This window comes from Stigmatopora nigra, chromosome 19 (assembly GCF_051989575.1).
Source record: "Stigmatopora nigra isolate UIUO_SnigA chromosome 19, RoL_Snig_1.1, whole genome shotgun sequence".
Lineage (NCBI taxonomy): Eukaryota > Metazoa > Chordata > Actinopteri > Syngnathiformes > Syngnathidae > Stigmatopora > Stigmatopora nigra.
This window is the reverse complement of record NC_135526.1, coordinates 611559-626924: the sequence shown is the minus strand read 5'-3', so window position 1 is coordinate 626924 and position 15366 is coordinate 611559. Positions and strand designations below refer to the sequence as shown.

Below are 15366 nucleotides of genomic sequence, written 5' to 3'. Positions count from 1 at the left end.
ATTTCCCCTTAGGGCAGTACTATTAAATGATAGTCAACTATAGGGGCAACATGAAGAAGTAGAACTATGCTGCTAAATTCCAAACAATATAGTAGGACTTCTTGTCCTTTAGTATTGTTAGCATCCATTTGAATCCGAATATCACAACAACAGAACAAAAAAAACCCGAAATTCCATTTTATTATTCATAAGGCAACACAAAACTTGAATCGTTACAAGGAAATTTCATATTAAAAAAAAAAGACTTTTACTGTAAAAAAAAGAAAATCTATTGCACGAAATGATTCCAAACAGGCATTATCCTGTTGGACCCTGAGAAGCAGGTGCGTGGGGTCTTTGCATTGATGCCAACACGTTCTGCTATCCTGGTTAGTAAGAACTTCTTGAGCTGTTTTGCAATGATTATCACCAGTTCGTAGATTGCTTTGCAGTTTGCTGTACGCTTCTAACCCTTTCCAATATTGAGTAACAGCTTAGCACGAACGCTAATAAACTTGCCACCGATTAGCAAACAATGACAGATTTTTCCCACGGTAGTGTTGATTAAAACTATTGCAGGTGTTATTTAGCGGCAATTACTACATCCAATGCAGTTCTAATACACGCAACTAGTCACTCGATGAGCCCTGATGCTTAAATGTTTGCTTATCAATTAACACAAATATCCGGACAATTGACGCCAGATGAATCACTGCCAGAGATGGTAATGCTTTTGTTTTTTACAATATAGTATATCAGTTACTTATTTACTCGTTTAATTCTAGTCTAAACGACTAAATGTTGCACGGTTGTTCCTTTTCTTTCCGTCAATAGCAGGTAGTGAGTTACTGAATATTTGATTGTTTATGGTTGTGGGAAAGTATGTCAAAATTGTCGACACAACTTGTGTTAGGCACAGTAGTAGTTTTTTTCCAAATTATTTTTCCTTAACACTGTATAACAAAGTAACACCAGCGTACTTTGCCATAAATGTCCATAATGATGAATTTTGTCGAAGTGTATAATCACTACTATTTTGAATATTAGGGCGATGCTGAAACGCAAACAAATGATGGATATCAAAGTAAAAATATCCTCCCAACTGTTCATTTCAATCAAAATGAACAGACAGGCACAAAATCCCCAAAGTGACCCCGTCAGCTTTGCTAAAATGCCTCCAAAAACTGCATAAATTGTGATGTTGCCCCACCTGTTTTTTTTTTTGTATTAACAGAACAGTTGTGTTTTTCCAAGCTAAACTATTTGTGCATATTTAGAGGAGAGATAATGGTTATTTTTTTTGGTCCATCTCATGACAGTCCTTTCTGGGATTTGCAGATAGTTGTTAACAGCATTTTGCTATTGTTTCCCAGCTCACGATCTGCGACCCTCCACGATGATGACCAACACTGGCGTCAAGTCCATCAGGTTCTTCAGCATTTCCATGATGTCTTCGTGGTTTTTGGCACCCTCGATGAACTCCTCCAAGGTAAGCTCACCTTTGACCATACACAGAGTCAATAGGCGAACACGGGGGCGGGGGCCGACAGACACGGGGCTTTACCTTCTCCATTGACGTCAATCTTTTCAAATATCAGCGTGACGATGTCTTCGGGGTCGATGTCTCTGTTTCGTGTGATGTCCTGGATTGCCTGTTGGGGGGGGAGACAGAACTTCCATTCACAGTTCGTCTTGCCTAGCTCTGAGTTTGTTAGCCAGCTAGTCAATGAGGTGAAGATTGGCGGTCCCCACTCGTGATCTAGTTGAACAGATTAACACTTGCCCGACTTCACACTTCATCTGACAAGCTACTTTTGATCAAACATTTTGAATGTTCTTTTTGTTTGGCACGCACCTAAGAAGAAATAAACATGCGTGCACGGGGGTTACCGAAAAGATGGTCTCCAACTCTTCCTTGTCGATCTTTCCGTTGCCGTCCTGGTCAAAAAGTTTGAAGTACCACTTGAGTTTCTGGTTGATTTCCCCTTTGAGCAACAGACTGATGGCGGCGATGTATTCCACAAAGTCAATGTACCCGTCCTGTACCAAGAGAAAAACCAAGAATGTAGTCCACTTATTTCAGGCCAAAATATCTGGCTAATCCACCCAAGAGCAATTAAGCGCGGTGGGCTCCCGTTTTTTTTTTCCAGACGCCCTGAATGGCCTTTTGTCCAGACGCTTGAGACCGATGTACTGGTTGCTCAGATCTTAGCTAAGAACGCTATCGCGGCTAAGCCAATTAGACGGTGATCTGACAGGAGACTCGGCTTCTTTTGCAGGGACTTTTGAAATTCATATTTTAGGAATTCATCGTTGAAGAAATAAAGACTTGACATTTTCTTGGCCAATGTTGATATCAGAACCTGTGACGCTCATGCCAGGTCTTTATAGGTTTGAATTATTGTGATTATTATTTTCAAAAATAGTTCATTTTTCAAAAGTTGGGCAAGAATAACTAAAGTTATAAAGTGCCAAATTTGTGTCTTCCGTATCGTTTTCCCTCCCCACATTTTCCCTGTCTGCCTCTAAATTCAAAGTAATAAATAAGGTCAATGTAAAATCCAACCCGGAGAGATGGTCTCACCCCATCCATGTCGAAGGTGTAGAAGACCTGGTCCACGTAACTGTTGGCGTTCTCCGTCAAGCCCTTCAGGCCCAAGATGGTCTTGAGCTCGAACAACGTGATCAGGCCCGAAGGCGACTCGCGCATGAACATGTTGTACCAGTGGTGCATGTCCTCGGCCAGGATGTCGTCCAGGTTGGAGCCGTGGTTCCCCATGGAGAAAACGGAAAAGCCCGCTCCGACCCCGACCGAGAAAGGAGAAGAAGAAAAAAAGTCTTGAGGTGGAAGCGCCGCCGGGACTGGGTCTGCCGGGGGGCCCGTGTCGGAGCTCACTCCATGGCGAGCCAGTGAAGGGGACGGGAGCAAAAGTGGGGATGTCCTAACCCTCTTAGGTCTCGCAGGGAGACTAAAGAAAGCTCCCCTAATGAGATCAGGCCACCGTGCCGCACTGTCCTGAGCTTCTAACCTGGCCCCGCTCCTCCCTTCTTCTTATATAAGAGGCTAATCACCAGGGCTCCTACGGACGCCCAGATTCCTCATTGGAAGTCACCCGTACGGCCTGAGTCGGCAATTTCATCTGGCCTGGCCCCACCATCCGTGCTTTGGGGTCACGGTGGGCCACAAAAGTTGAATCCGGGGCCACCGCCACCTTGAATCCCGCCACACCACTCGAAGATGTGCTCCTACCGTTCCCCACCACCCACAAGATATGTTCCTACCATTCCAGTGGAAATATGAACATTGACCAATAGCTACCCTTTAGTCCCCTCCGAATGTAGCATCTTCTTCCAAATGATTTTTGGATGTCAAAGCCCGGAAGAAAATCAAAGCATTGTCATGACCTTAAAGGAAGGTGGCCCAATATCTTCCAAGTACTCTGGTTGCTCCAAGAGCAATCTTCTCTTTGCACCCGTGTGTTTATTTGTCGGGCCAGTGTCAACAAATGTTGGATCAGAGTGCTAATCCAAATGAGATTGCAGCGACGCCAAAAGAGTTTCCCCTTCCTTAAAAGGACCTTGACCAGGATTAATGGCCAAGCCACTGGAGTGGACGGGGGCCAATTTTGGGATGCCTTTTCCATACAGACTTCCATGCTTTTGTGTCCAAACAGAGTCCCCGCACAACGTTGTCCTAACAATGGCTCTTTAATACAAAGTCAACAAACGGAGTGCTTTTATAAAATACAAGTGACAGCTGTCGGGATAAGAATGGGATTTTTTTTTTTAAAAAGCATGCATATCAGTGTGATTTTCCCCCTGAATTGGAGTCCCTGTCTCATCTGTCCATTTGGCTAGCAGTTACTGCGTTTGGGCTCCGTCATCTTGCAGCGCTTCTTCTTGATTGTTGTTCTGATCTTCCGCCGAGGTTTTCTCCTCCCGCTTTTCCGCCTCCACGCCGACGCCGTCTCCACTTTCCTCCCCGTCATCGGCCCGTTCTTCCTCTGGGCTCCGGTGGGATTTGTCCTCCTCGAGGAGACTGGGATTCGGCCGGCCCGAGACGTCTCCTCCCGTCTCCCGCCCGGGTCGGCCGGCCTCCGAGGCCGCGCCCACTTCTTCTCCGCTACTAGATTTTCTGTGGCGACGGGACGGAGGGCGTCGCCGGAGGGAGTGACGGGCCCGGCTCTGGGAGGGGGGAAACAATTGGTGGACTACGGGAGGGAAACAAAGCAAAAAGGCCGGGACGCTCTGACCCACTTTGTTTACGTTCACCAAGAGGGCTCCCTCTGTCGTCGTGGGAGGGGCTTCAAACGATGCCGGCCCCTCCGTCAACGTGGGCGACAACAACACGGGCGAGGGGCTCGCCGCCGCCGGGCCGGGCGAGGGCGGAGGACTGAACGGCGGGGGCCGGACGCCGGGGCTCCCGGGCGAGGGCAGCAGGGCGGCGGGCGACAGAGCCAGGTTGGCCTAGGTTGAGGGAGGGGGTTCGACGCCAGAGTAAAGAACGGCCGACCCCTGGCGGACTCACCTGAAGCTTCTCGATCAGGGCGGAGTTCCTCTTGACTTTGACGGGAGACGTCACGCCCGCGCCTTCCTGACATTTTGTGTTAGATATGCGTATCAAGCAGTTGCTTTGTCCAATTTATAGATCATCCATTCACGACACCAAAATTCAGTAGCCCGGTCTCACCTCACGCTCGTCTCCGTGGCATTTGGGCAGTTGTAAGGTGCGAGGCGGTCGCCGGCGGACCGGCTTTTCCTGGAGAGAAAAAAAAGGTTAACTGATCATAATTAATGGTTTGAAAAATGCGTAGTGGACCACTCACTCATGGCTAAAGCAGCTTTGACTCACTCACCGTCTCGCCTGCAGAGGGAGGAGACGAACCTGCAAACTTTCCGGCAAGTTGAGCCACGGAGGGCCGCCAACAAATCCGCTCCTGACGGAAAAAATGGAGGATGAAAGAAAGGCCCGGGCGGGTGAGTAACACACACACACACACACACACACACACTTAACGCGCGCATAGCTGTTTAAGGTCGCCTGATCCGAGTCCATTGGTAAGCACGTGGCTCACTTTGAACAGATAATGAAGTCGTTGGTCACAGCGCCTTTTGGCGGCGCCACATCACATGACAAGTCTCTTTGTCAACAACAAGGGACAACAACAGTTATGCGCACTTCCTCTTTTTAATGGGTGGCGTAGGCGTCACTCACAAGGATGCAGGAGGAGGACTCAATATGTACACTTTTTGCACATCTTGTTTCTGGTTGCGCTTGTTGCAATTTTTCCGCTCCCACCCAAATCCAGTCTCGCTCTTTCAAACAGAAGTCCAAAAAGTCAAAAACGGCGCCTTCCAAGCGACGTTTTTGACTTTTTGGATTTCTGTCAACTGCACAATTATTACCACTTTTACACTAATAATGCACACGTATTTGAAGTAGGCCTGCTAGTCCCAAAAATACCATAATAATGTGGCTCCGATGAACTTTTTAGATCATCTTTATGAGAATTTAAAAGGAAGAGGTGAAAATGTTTACCTGACTTTCTTCTTCTTTGTGTTCCTCGTGCATTGTTGTCACTTTTGCAAAAAAAAAAGGCCACTTCACTGAGCTGCACCCCGTTGGCTCATCTCTTTAAGAAACAAAACAAACAATTGCAACTGTCAAAATGAGTCCATGAATTCATTTCTAAGGCGAGCACGAGGTTCGCTGGCGCTTCTGTGGCGTGGCGCCCGCTCAATCGCTTGCAGGAAGTCGAACGGCGGCTCGCTGTTTCGTCACAACTCAGCCCACAAAAAAAATAAAAAAAAGACTGACGAGCAAATCTGTGCTTCAACTCTGATTGACTGATCGATTGGTGGCAGTCGTTCTCGCTGAATGGAAGCACCGGCCATGTTTTTTCAAATGACAAACATCTTCCATGTGAAATGGGCAAACACTGGAAAAGAAAGTGTCCACATCTTGCTACTTTACGGCTACGGCAACAATGGCGGACACGCACAACATTAGAAGCAATTTACCTCCATCTCGCCGCTGTGGCCTCGACTGCGTTGTGTCCGGCCGCTCGCTACGTGCCAGAGAGCTCCGGCCCGCAGGCAGGCCCGGCGGATAAATATAGAAGAGTAGAGATAGGCGGTGGCGGCGGCGGTGGCGGCGGCGGCGGCGGCAGCTCATGTTCGGTCACATGTTTATGATTGGTGGCATGCACCAAAGCGCTTCTTCCGCATTCATTCATTAAGAAAAGTTCAAGCCTGCTAATATCCGACTGGAATGGCTCTGGAGTGCAATCAAACTACTAGTGGAGCTCTCCAATGCTTGGCCTGTCAACTGGCTATTCTGAATGTGTCCTCGCAAGGTAAAATGGGCCAGTATGGAGCCTTCAATAGCGCTCAAAGAGTCACATTTGTTCTTCCTCTGGGCAAAAGCCTGCGTTTGTTTTCACTAAGCCAGGCAGGCTTACATTTGTGGATGCCTTTGAAGAGGAACCCACGGCCCCGAAAGATGTCTCCACCTGCCAGGGAAATTGGCTCACCACCACCACCACCACCACCAAGCACTTTCACTTCTCCTTTTGCCTCTTTTGAGGCCAAAAAAAAAAAGGATTTTCACTTCTACCGTGTCCGACAAGTAGGATATACTTTGTCAAGTTTCACTTGGCCTTTACTTTCATGTGAAGAATTCAAGTCATTCTTTTTTCTTTTTACAATTCTGTCAAGTCAACACTCAGAATGAGATACTTCAAAAAATACGGGCACTGTCTTTACTGCAGTTATATCATTTATTAATACTACACAACATTTGAAATGTGGACTTGTACCAAAGGGAGGTTGGGGAGGGGGGGGGGGGGGGGGCATTCTCTTCAACAATGCTTTTCTTTGCATAAATACTTTGCTCGGAGTAAATACACTTGACATCACATCCTGCCTCAGACACGCACGCACACACACACATACACACACACACATCCTGATTTGTGAGTTAGTGCTGCACGACATATGGCAAAAATAATTCTCATCTCTCACGTTATTTCTTCTTCTTAAAAATGGTCTTGAAGGCATTTCTGCGACGGCCGCCCCCCGCCGCGTCCCCCTCCTCGCGCCCCTCCTCCGCCAGGCTCCGCCTCAGGGTCGCGGGGACGGCCGAGTAGAGGGCGGGGCCCTCGGCGTTGTCGGCGCCCTCGGCCGTGAAATAGAGCGAGCGGGTGGAGCAGGAGGAGGCCAGGACGCCCGTCGTCGAGGGGTAGGAGGAGGAGGAGGGGGTGCCCCTCAGCTCCCCGAGGCTGGAACTCTTCCCCAGGACTCCTCCTACTCCTCCTCCTCCTGCCGCGATCCCGTGGGTCCGACTCCGCGGAGGCCTCGCCGACGGGCCGTGACAGAACGGCAGGGGCGAGTCCGAGTCGGAGCCGTCCGTCGTGTCCCTGCGTGTCAAGGAAAACTTTATCCAGATATTACTCTCTCCGTTTTTTCTCACTCCAAAAAGGGGCTAACCTCTGAGAGCTGAACATCACGCTGGAATCTCCCATCCTCTGCTGCAGGGGGGTCAGACTCTGAGCTGCTGGACACATGCCAAGTGTTACGTACTGCGCCACGACACAAGATCCAACTCGAATCTTAAGTGCTAGAGCGCCCTTTGGCTTCATGGTTGACTTGGAAAAAAGATGACGGGCCACAAACCCACCAGAGAATTTCCATGACGAATGGTTGTCCGCGATGCTGCCCAGCGGCCACAGGTCACTCACTCGCCGCTCCATCTGCCAGGCTGCATCTGAGGAGACCCCACCGGGAGAGAGACAAAAGAGTAAAACCCCAGACACTATCATGGTTGTCAGGAATTAGAGGAAGCCACCTGGCCCCAAAATGAGCTTTCCAGAAGAATCCAGCCAAAAGCCAACTCACATTTCAGCGTTCCGGGCGACAGGATGTCCTCGTCCATGTCGTCCAGGTCGTCGGACAGCAGCAGGTGCTGCGGGCTGGCCGGACGCAGGCCCAGGAAGGACGGCTCCAGGTTGAGGGCCACGGCCAGCGCGCTCAGGCCCGGGTTGGTCACCAGGCAGAAACCCGTCAGGGACTCGATGTTCTCCCAGCGGTGCAACTTCTCCCGCAGGGCGGCCGTCACGTCGGCCAGGGCCTGTCTGCGGGAGAGACGCACGCCGTCTGGACGGGGCCTACCTGCCGCCCGCCGGTAGTACCGTGTGCAAAGAGCGCTAACTTGGCCGAGAGGATCTTGTGGTCCACGTCGTCCAGGGAGGAACTGTGAGCCACGTGGAAGGTCCCGAAGAGAGAGTTCCTCTTTTTCTTGATCTTCTCGGCCTGGAAAGTCAGGGAGGGCGTGTAGCGTTGGCGACACGGCGGGCGCGGCGACGACGTGGCGGCCGTCCGTCCACTCACCCCCTCTCTGGCTTGCAGGAGCTGCTTCTCGGCGCTCTGCTTCTTCACGTTGTAGTACTGAACTTCAATCTCGTGCGTCAGCTGCAGCCACGTCTGCAGCGCCTCCGGTGGCGAGCGGCGAGCCCGCGACTCCAGCTCCCGCTCGGCCTTTTTCAGCGCCGTCCTCACCTGCGGGGCCCCCAGCAGTCAGGACCGAGAGCCAGGGTGGCCACGGTCCCCATCCCAGACCTGCTCCAGCTCCTCCTCGGCGTACTTCTGGCGACAGCGCTCGTTCTCGGGGCCCCGGCGGAGCTCCCGCAGGCGCTGGGCTTCCTGCTTGGCGCAGTGGATCTCGTTCCTCAGCTCCTCCTCCACCTTCACCTTCTCCACCTGAACGGAGCGTTGGTCGTCTCGGGCCTTTTGCAGCCTGGCCACGACGACCACAAAAAAAAATGAGCTCTGGCTGACTTCCAAACGATTGATTTGAAGACGGGCATTCGATTCTAAAGGCGCGCCAGCAGATGGCGCCGCCGCCCGGCACGTAAGGACCAAAGTGCGCAAGAGTCCAATGGAGGGAGTGGCACGGGATCTGTCGAGCAGCTGAGTACACGGCAGCGGACAATCCCCGGGACCGTTAATCCCCCCCACGCCTCTAGCGCTACAGACTGTAAGAGGGAGCCCCTCGTCTACTCGGCGTCGTCCTTAAAAGGACTTTCCTTCCACTCACTTGTCCTGCATGTCCTGCAGGCTTTGTTCGGCCCTCTGAAGACCCTCCAGGTCCTTCATCAGCTTGCCCAGGTCGTCCCTGGACCTCCTGGTCTGGACGTAGGCGAACCAGCAGCCGCCCAGCGCGGCCAGCACGGACACGCCCAGAACCAGGTCCTTCCAACGGTTCTGCCGGACTAATTGTGGCACGCACACACAAGCAGGCAGAGTTATATAAACAAGATTTCAAACATTTCTGTTAACGCCCTGGCGTCAGATTGGTTGGACGTTGTTAGTGCCGGACACGTCTTTTTAAAAAACAAATAGCGCCGTGCTCGGCATACCTGGCGGCGGTCCAAAGAGGACGGTGTCCAGAGCCTTCAGCTGCAGCTTCTGAGCGTGACTGCGCTCGGAAATTTTCAAAAGCGTCCCAGTCAGGGTGGCGTTCTTCACTGCCAGCCTTAAAAAAAAATTTAAAAAAGCGTCATGAGTACACGGAGGCGTGTCCTCCCGGCGCGTAGACCGCGACACGTACAGGTCAGTGTTACCTTGGTAACGCCTTGCCATCCAGCCCGTGTTGCCGGAAGCCAACGGCGTATTGCGGGAGCTCCACGCTCAGCTCAAGCCACTCTTCCACTTGCTCCTCGCTCCAGTTGTACACTGAAAACGTACCGTTGGCCATGTTTCAATTTTCTGTCAAGCTTTAAAGTACTTTGAGATTTGATGTTTCCACCTTCGGATTTCTTCCAGGTGCGCCACATGTCCCCCACGCTGATGCGCAGGTCGGCACGATGGAAGTTGCTGTGCTTGGCTTTGGCGTCGTGACACTGCAGATCCTCCCGCAGGAACTTTGGAAAAGGTCGAGACGCAAACAGGTCAGTCGATTTTACTTTCATTTCCCCGTCTAAGGCGTCACCTCGTCCGTCTCGGCCGCGTCCACCGTGCCGTCGGCGTCGTCGTCCATCAGCCCGTGAATGTTGCGGATGGCCTCGAAACTCAACAGGGCGTTCTCGTCCTCGCACAGTGGCCCGTCCACGGTGCACAACTCTAAAAAAATAACAATTGAGACACTTTATTATATATTATATAATATTCATGTTTTTAGTTAGGGTTAGCCGTTAGCATGCAGCCCTTCCCCCTTTACTTTGGCTATCTTGGTCGCTATGACAACTAAATGGACTTGCACAGATCACAGGCAGAAGTTTATGCCTACATTTGGTCATTTGGGCCTCTGGAGAGAGGCTGGATCATCACTCACTTGTGTGTGTGTGTGTGCGCGCGCGCGTCGTCGCTCACATACCATAATAGAAACTAAAGAGCAGAGACACTGGCCGCACATTTCAAGTCATTTGGATGGATTGTCCGGGAAGCAAACTAAAACACCGTAAATCAGAGACGCGCAAACTTGGCGGCTGCTCTCTCTCGCATGAGCCCCTTTGTATTTTCCCGACACCACACAACAGTCCGCCGCCATTTCTCCGGGGAAATGGCCTTCTGGTCGTCTTAAAAGTGGCCTTTAGTCTATTTCCGTCCCTACGTTGGCTTCCTGTAATGTGGCGCGGAAGTCGCGGCGTGGCGGTGGGCTAACCGCCGACTATCGCCGGCGCGCACACGTCACGCCGACGCTCTGCACTTCCGTTCAAACGACGGCGCACGTATTGACAGCCGTAGAAAATATTACTGTGTACTACGTGGTCAAATCATTTGTCCATGGTTAAATAATTGGTCCAGGTATGCACCACGCCCCACCCCTTCCGGCCCCGCCCCACATACCTGAGTCTTGGCGAAAACGTTGATATTGGCGATCGGTCTGGGCCCGATCGCCCCGGCCGACCCCGACGCTCAGCAGGCACAGAAGCCACAAAAAAGCCATCGCCATATCTGGTGTGACGGGTACACAAAACAGGAAATTATTCATAATAATAAACTTCCTCCCCGAGAAGAACAAAGTGAGTGAGAACATGAGAGCTCCCTTTAGAGATTATACACAGTGACATTTCTCTTAGAGTTGAGACCGTTCTTTTATGGTTTGGAAGAGTTGCAGATAGCATGAGTTTGTCTTTCAAAGAAAGTTGAAAAGATAAAGACTTGGTTGTTTGGCTCTATTTCTCGACCTTGGTGATTAGAACACTACGTCATCCATAAATCTTCCATTTTCCCCCCTAAAAAAAGAGTTTGTGCCAGTGGTCGGAAGTCGGGCAACGGTTGAGCTGCATGTTGACACACCTTATGTGACATGTGGCCACAAAAGTGTTAGTTATCAAGTCATGTCAAGTCATGTCATCACTCACTCATGTGTGACGACGGCAGTCAGGCAGACAGGCAGGCAGACAGGCAGTCACCGTCCGTCCCTGGCTTCCTCCTCTTCTAATCCATGGAAGGAAGGGGCGTCGCCGTCCGATCCGATCCGATCAGATCCGAACGTGCGGAAGTCACCAATGAGTAGAAGAAGCCGCCTGGCGATCTGGCACTTGTTCGCCAAGAGGCAAACTCAGTCAGACAGACAGCTGCGGTGGGAAGAAAACAAAAAGGAGTGAAGAGATCGGCTCGTGCTGCCTTCACGGAGCCTCACCCCCAAAACATTTGCTCCTCTTTCTGGGCCAGCGGCCAAAACCTTTGAAAGTTCCCGCTGCACGGGTTTTGTAAATGCTAATCATTCGTCCAGAGTAAACTTACAAAGTCATAATCACCGTCATGGTGTCATTTCCATCCGTTTATTCAAACGCACTAAAAAAAACACTTCCATTTCAACTTGTAAATGAGCTCTTTGAATATGCACTACGACAATGTCAAAAATAGTTTTCAAGTCACCACATTCTGACTGGGTGAATGTTCCCAACAAAAAGTACGAGTCTTTTACCTTGAAAAAGGGGATGCTTTTCTCAAAATTCCTATTTCGCAGTTGACGCGCTGCTGTTGTCTGGTCAAAATTCTCTTATTTCCTGACTGCGCGTGTGGCACTGAAGGCATCATTGAAATGACTTGGCCGCAGTCAGGGTTTGCCCCCTGTTGGTCAAAAGCAAAAATGCCATGGACCTGACTCTTGGTATGCACATTTTCACCACCAAACGACACTGTATATACAGCCTTACCCAGCTATATATTTCATCATTTTGAAACATCTAAAGAGCAGGCATTGAGAAGCCATCCATAGATAGGGAATGGTCCTTTTCAGAGAAAATCCTGGTCATGATGGTGACTCCAATGTATGTTTCTCAGGTGGCCCTCAAAGCGGATCTAGTCTCTTTGGAGTAGGTCCGCCAAAAGTACTTCCTGATGGCAGTCAGGACTCATTGGCAGCGTGGTGGAGGACAGTAAACTTCCTCTTCCTCCGCCTTGTGCTGCTGCTGCTGCTGTTGTTGCTGTTGCTTTGGCGCTCCACCCCTCCACACACGCGGGCCGCACGCACGCACGCACGCACTCCGTCCCTCACAAACATCGCACGAAAGCAACGGCGCGGGTGTGATCGGACCAGGCCGACGACGGGTGAGTGACAAACTTTTTCTTTTGCTTCATCTTTGAAATTGGTGAAAATGATACCACCACTTATTTTGAACATTACTGCCCGGGTAGCACAATATTGCAATACTATACGTTGTTTGTCCTGGTGGATGAGCCAAGATACTGTAGCATGGTCAAATTGGGCTATTTTATGACAAAGCTTCACTTTTTTAAGGTAGTAGAAGACTTGCTTTAAAAATTGTTCCTTTTTTTTTTTTTTACATGGACTATGTAGTAACTTTGCCCTATAATCAAACGTGTAGCCCAGGGCCCAACTTTTGCTCAGGGGACAATATTTTGCGCCCTCCCTGGACATATCTTACCATGGGGGGGAATAATAGAGTTAAGGACCCCAAGGCAAAGCCTTCCTGCTTCACTTTCAACACACACACACTCACACACACACATTTAGTTCCTCTATTGTCGGCGGCGCCATGAGAGGCCCGATTGTTCAGGAGATGAAATACTGTCCCATCCACTGGACGGACGGACACGTTAACTGGTCCAACAGGACTCCCGTCGGAATAGGATAATGGAGAAAACTAATATTAGACATGGTGGGTCTTTGGTAAGAAGTGATGAGTTCCTCAACACGTCAGCAGATACAAAATAGACATCTCAGCTGACCAGAAGGAAATGTCACATTTTTTTTTTAATTTGACTCACTTCCTCATAAGCAACGCTCACTTGATCTCAAGTGCCGGCAAACTCGCTCTTTGTCGCGGGTCACCTCGCTTAGCCAAATATTTGCCCAGCGTTAATCACGCGTAAACTGGGGCTAATCGATTGGCAAATAAATTGTATTCTATTTTGAGAGTCAATAAGTCATTGCAAGTCCGGAAAGAGTCAACGTTGTCCTTTTTCCCATGAAAGAATGATTCATTTCATCCATTTGCCGTTTAAAAAGGGGAAATGGATGGCAAAGTGTGGCACTGCACTGGAGATTTGCTTTCAAAATGAGACCGCAAGGACTTTTTGCTTCACAAAAGCTTCCTTATTTTAGTCCAACGTCTAAGTTTCGACAGGACGACATTTCAACACGTCTTTCGCCGTCTACGTTCGTTCATTCGGGTTATAGACAGACATTTTTCTTTTACTATCTTCCCTTTTAGCTTTCCAGTTAGTAAAGCTGTTAGTAAATCTTCTTCCAGCAGGACTGGGATCAGGTTGGGCGAGGTCAGATCCATGGGTCCCGGGAGGCCGGGCCGAGCATTCCCACATTCTCAAAGTCTGGATTTCATTCTTTGACGGCACGTGCGCTGGAATAACAGAGCCGTAAAATTCCCCCTCAAACGTGTGTTTCAAAATAAGGAAATTGCACGCATTGTGCAAGAAGTACTACTACCTTCTTAAATATATCTCATCCATTCAAACCTTTTGCTAAATGTATATTAACAGTATACTTTCTTCTCTTCTCACAGGTGAAGATGATGGGATGTCATGAGTCTCTGACCAATTAATCCAATCCGGTGGACAGGTAAACTGTTTATTTGACTTTTGCCATTTTCATGTCGGGATCTGCTTACCGGGGATCCTCTTACTTGCCTTCTCACCGAGACAAAGCTCTCTCTACCTAGACATTGGTGGAAAAAAAAACCCAGTCAGCGTGACGTTTGTCCGTCGTAGGTGGCTTGAAACATGCAGACAATCAAGTGCGTGGTGGTGGGCGACGGCGCCGTGGGGAAAACCTGCCTCCTCATCTCCTACACCACTGGAGCTTTTCCCAAAGAGTACATCCCCACCGTCTTTGACAACTATAGCAGCCAGGTGGGCCAAAAGATTTCTCCCACACCCCCGGAATGGAATAAAGTCCTTGTTAAAACAGGCTTGGATTTCAGGTGACGGTGGACAACAGGATCATCAGTCTCAACCTGTGGGACACGGCGGGCCAGGAGGAGTACGACCGCCTGAGGACGCTGTCGTACCCGCAGACCAACGTCTTCATCATCTGCTTCTCCATCTCCAGCCCGGCCTCCTACGAGAACGTCAAACACAAGTGGCACCCCGAGGTAAGCCACCGAGGGCGGGGCGGAGTCTCAGACGGAAGGACCCGACCATAAGAACAACCCCCCCCCCCCCCCCCCCCCCCCCACAGGTTTCCCACCACTGCCCCGGCGTCCCCGTCCTCCTGGTGGGCACCAAGAGCGACCTCCGCAACGACGGCGAAACCCAGAGGAAGCTGAAGGAGCAGAACCAGGCGCCGATCACGCACCACCAGGGCGCGGCGCTGGCTCGCCAGATCCAAGCCGTGCGCTACCTGGAGTGCTCCGCCCTCAACCAGGACGGCATCAAGGACGTGTTCGCCGAGGCCGTCAGGGCCTACCTGGACCCGGAGCCCGTCGTGGCCAGGAAACCTTGCCTTCTACTCTGAGAAAGCGGACCCACGCCGCTGGCCAGACTCTTTGGAAAATGGCCCAAAAGCAACTGAACCTCCTGACCCCCCATGACATCCAATGAGTTAATTTGCCCCTCGACATGAAATCCACAGGAGCAGACTCAATTGAAGCAAATAGCACAGCATTTTCTGAAACGAGGGGTCTGAAAAAGATCTCCCGCGGAGGAAGATGGCGCCGATTGTCCGGCCTTTCCGGCAACTCCTGGCAGGCGGGAAGCCGCTTTCTCTTCCTGTCTACAACTAGGTTGTTGTTTTTTTTTTCTTCCTCTCCGGCAGTTGAAGGAAATGCGCCACTTGCCGTGCATTTTGAAAAGCCACGTTTCCCCAGAGGTGCTGTCAAAAGGCCTGTAATCTCTCAATAAATATTACATCTCAACCACGTTTCTTTCAGATGGAAATAAATGGCCAAAAGTTCCTTA

At 50.4% G+C, this 15366-nt stretch overlaps 4 protein-coding genes across 8 annotated transcripts; 1 reads left to right on the top strand and 3 right to left on the bottom strand.

The window, feature by feature from the left end:
* Positions 1–164: 164 nt before the first annotated feature.
* Positions 165–2953, bottom strand: guca1d (guanylate cyclase activator 1d). Its single transcript, XM_077739844.1, has 4 exons — positions 2564–2953; positions 1870–2019; positions 1544–1631; positions 165–1478 (listed from the first exon to the last, which is right to left on the bottom strand). The coding sequence occupies exons 1-4, from the start codon at positions 2756–2758 to the stop codon at positions 1354–1356; spliced, it is 558 nt and encodes a 185-aa protein (XP_077595970.1). The 5' UTR covers positions 2759–2953; the 3' UTR covers positions 165–1353.
* A 253-nt stretch (positions 2954–3206) lies between these two features.
* On the bottom strand, positions 3207–6091 carry dub (duboraya). 3 transcript variants are annotated; one of them, XM_077739841.1, is made up of 7 exons: positions 6001–6091; positions 5519–5612; positions 4836–4916; positions 4670–4738; positions 4508–4573; positions 4237–4446; positions 3207–4164 (listed from the first exon to the last, which is right to left on the bottom strand). In XM_077739841.1, the coding sequence occupies exons 2-7, from the start codon at positions 5549–5551 to the stop codon at positions 3841–3843; spliced, it is 783 nt and encodes a 260-aa protein (XP_077595967.1). In that variant the 5' UTR covers positions 5552–5612; positions 6001–6091; the 3' UTR covers positions 3207–3840. The 3 variants fall into 3 exon arrangements, with proteins under 3 accessions (XP_077595967.1, XP_077595964.1, XP_077595965.1); XM_077739838.1 differs by lacking the exon at positions 6001–6091 and adding an exon at positions 5798–5915; XM_077739839.1 differs by lacking the exon at positions 6001–6091 and having other exon boundaries at positions 5519–5773.
* A 705-nt stretch (positions 6092–6796) lies between these two features.
* LOC144212331 (stromal interaction molecule 1-like) lies at positions 6797–12160 on the bottom strand. Of its 3 annotated transcripts, XM_077740110.1 has the most exons (16): positions 12144–12160; positions 11912–12057; positions 11343–11558; positions 10825–10932; positions 9968–10098; positions 9785–9899; positions 9600–9711; positions 9396–9511; positions 9074–9248; positions 8596–8773; positions 8368–8535; positions 8189–8289; positions 7876–8111; positions 7658–7744; positions 7468–7534; positions 6797–7397 (listed from the first exon to the last, which is right to left on the bottom strand). In XM_077740110.1, exons 3-16 carry the CDS (start codon positions 11344–11346, stop codon positions 7004–7006), a joined length of 1992 nt encoding a protein of 663 aa, XP_077596236.1. In that variant the 5' UTR covers positions 11347–11558; positions 11912–12057; positions 12144–12160; the 3' UTR covers positions 6797–7003. The 3 variants fall into 3 exon arrangements, with proteins under 3 accessions (XP_077596236.1, XP_077596235.1, XP_077596237.1); XM_077740109.1 differs by lacking the exons at positions 11912–12057; positions 12144–12160 and having other exon boundaries at positions 11343–11613; XM_077740111.1 differs by lacking the exons at positions 11912–12057; positions 12144–12160 and having other exon boundaries at positions 6799–7397; positions 7468–7531; positions 11343–11612.
* Positions 12161–12399: 239 nt separating this feature from the next.
* Positions 12400–14941, top strand: rhogb (ras homolog family member Gb). The gene is made up of 5 exons (XM_077740114.1): positions 12400–12537; positions 13974–14029; positions 14179–14319; positions 14391–14561; positions 14648–14941. Exons 3-5 carry the CDS (start codon positions 14191–14193, stop codon positions 14921–14923), a joined length of 576 nt encoding a protein of 191 aa, XP_077596240.1. The 5' UTR covers positions 12400–12537; positions 13974–14029; positions 14179–14190; the 3' UTR covers positions 14924–14941.
* The last annotated feature ends 425 nt before the right edge of the window (positions 14942–15366 follow it).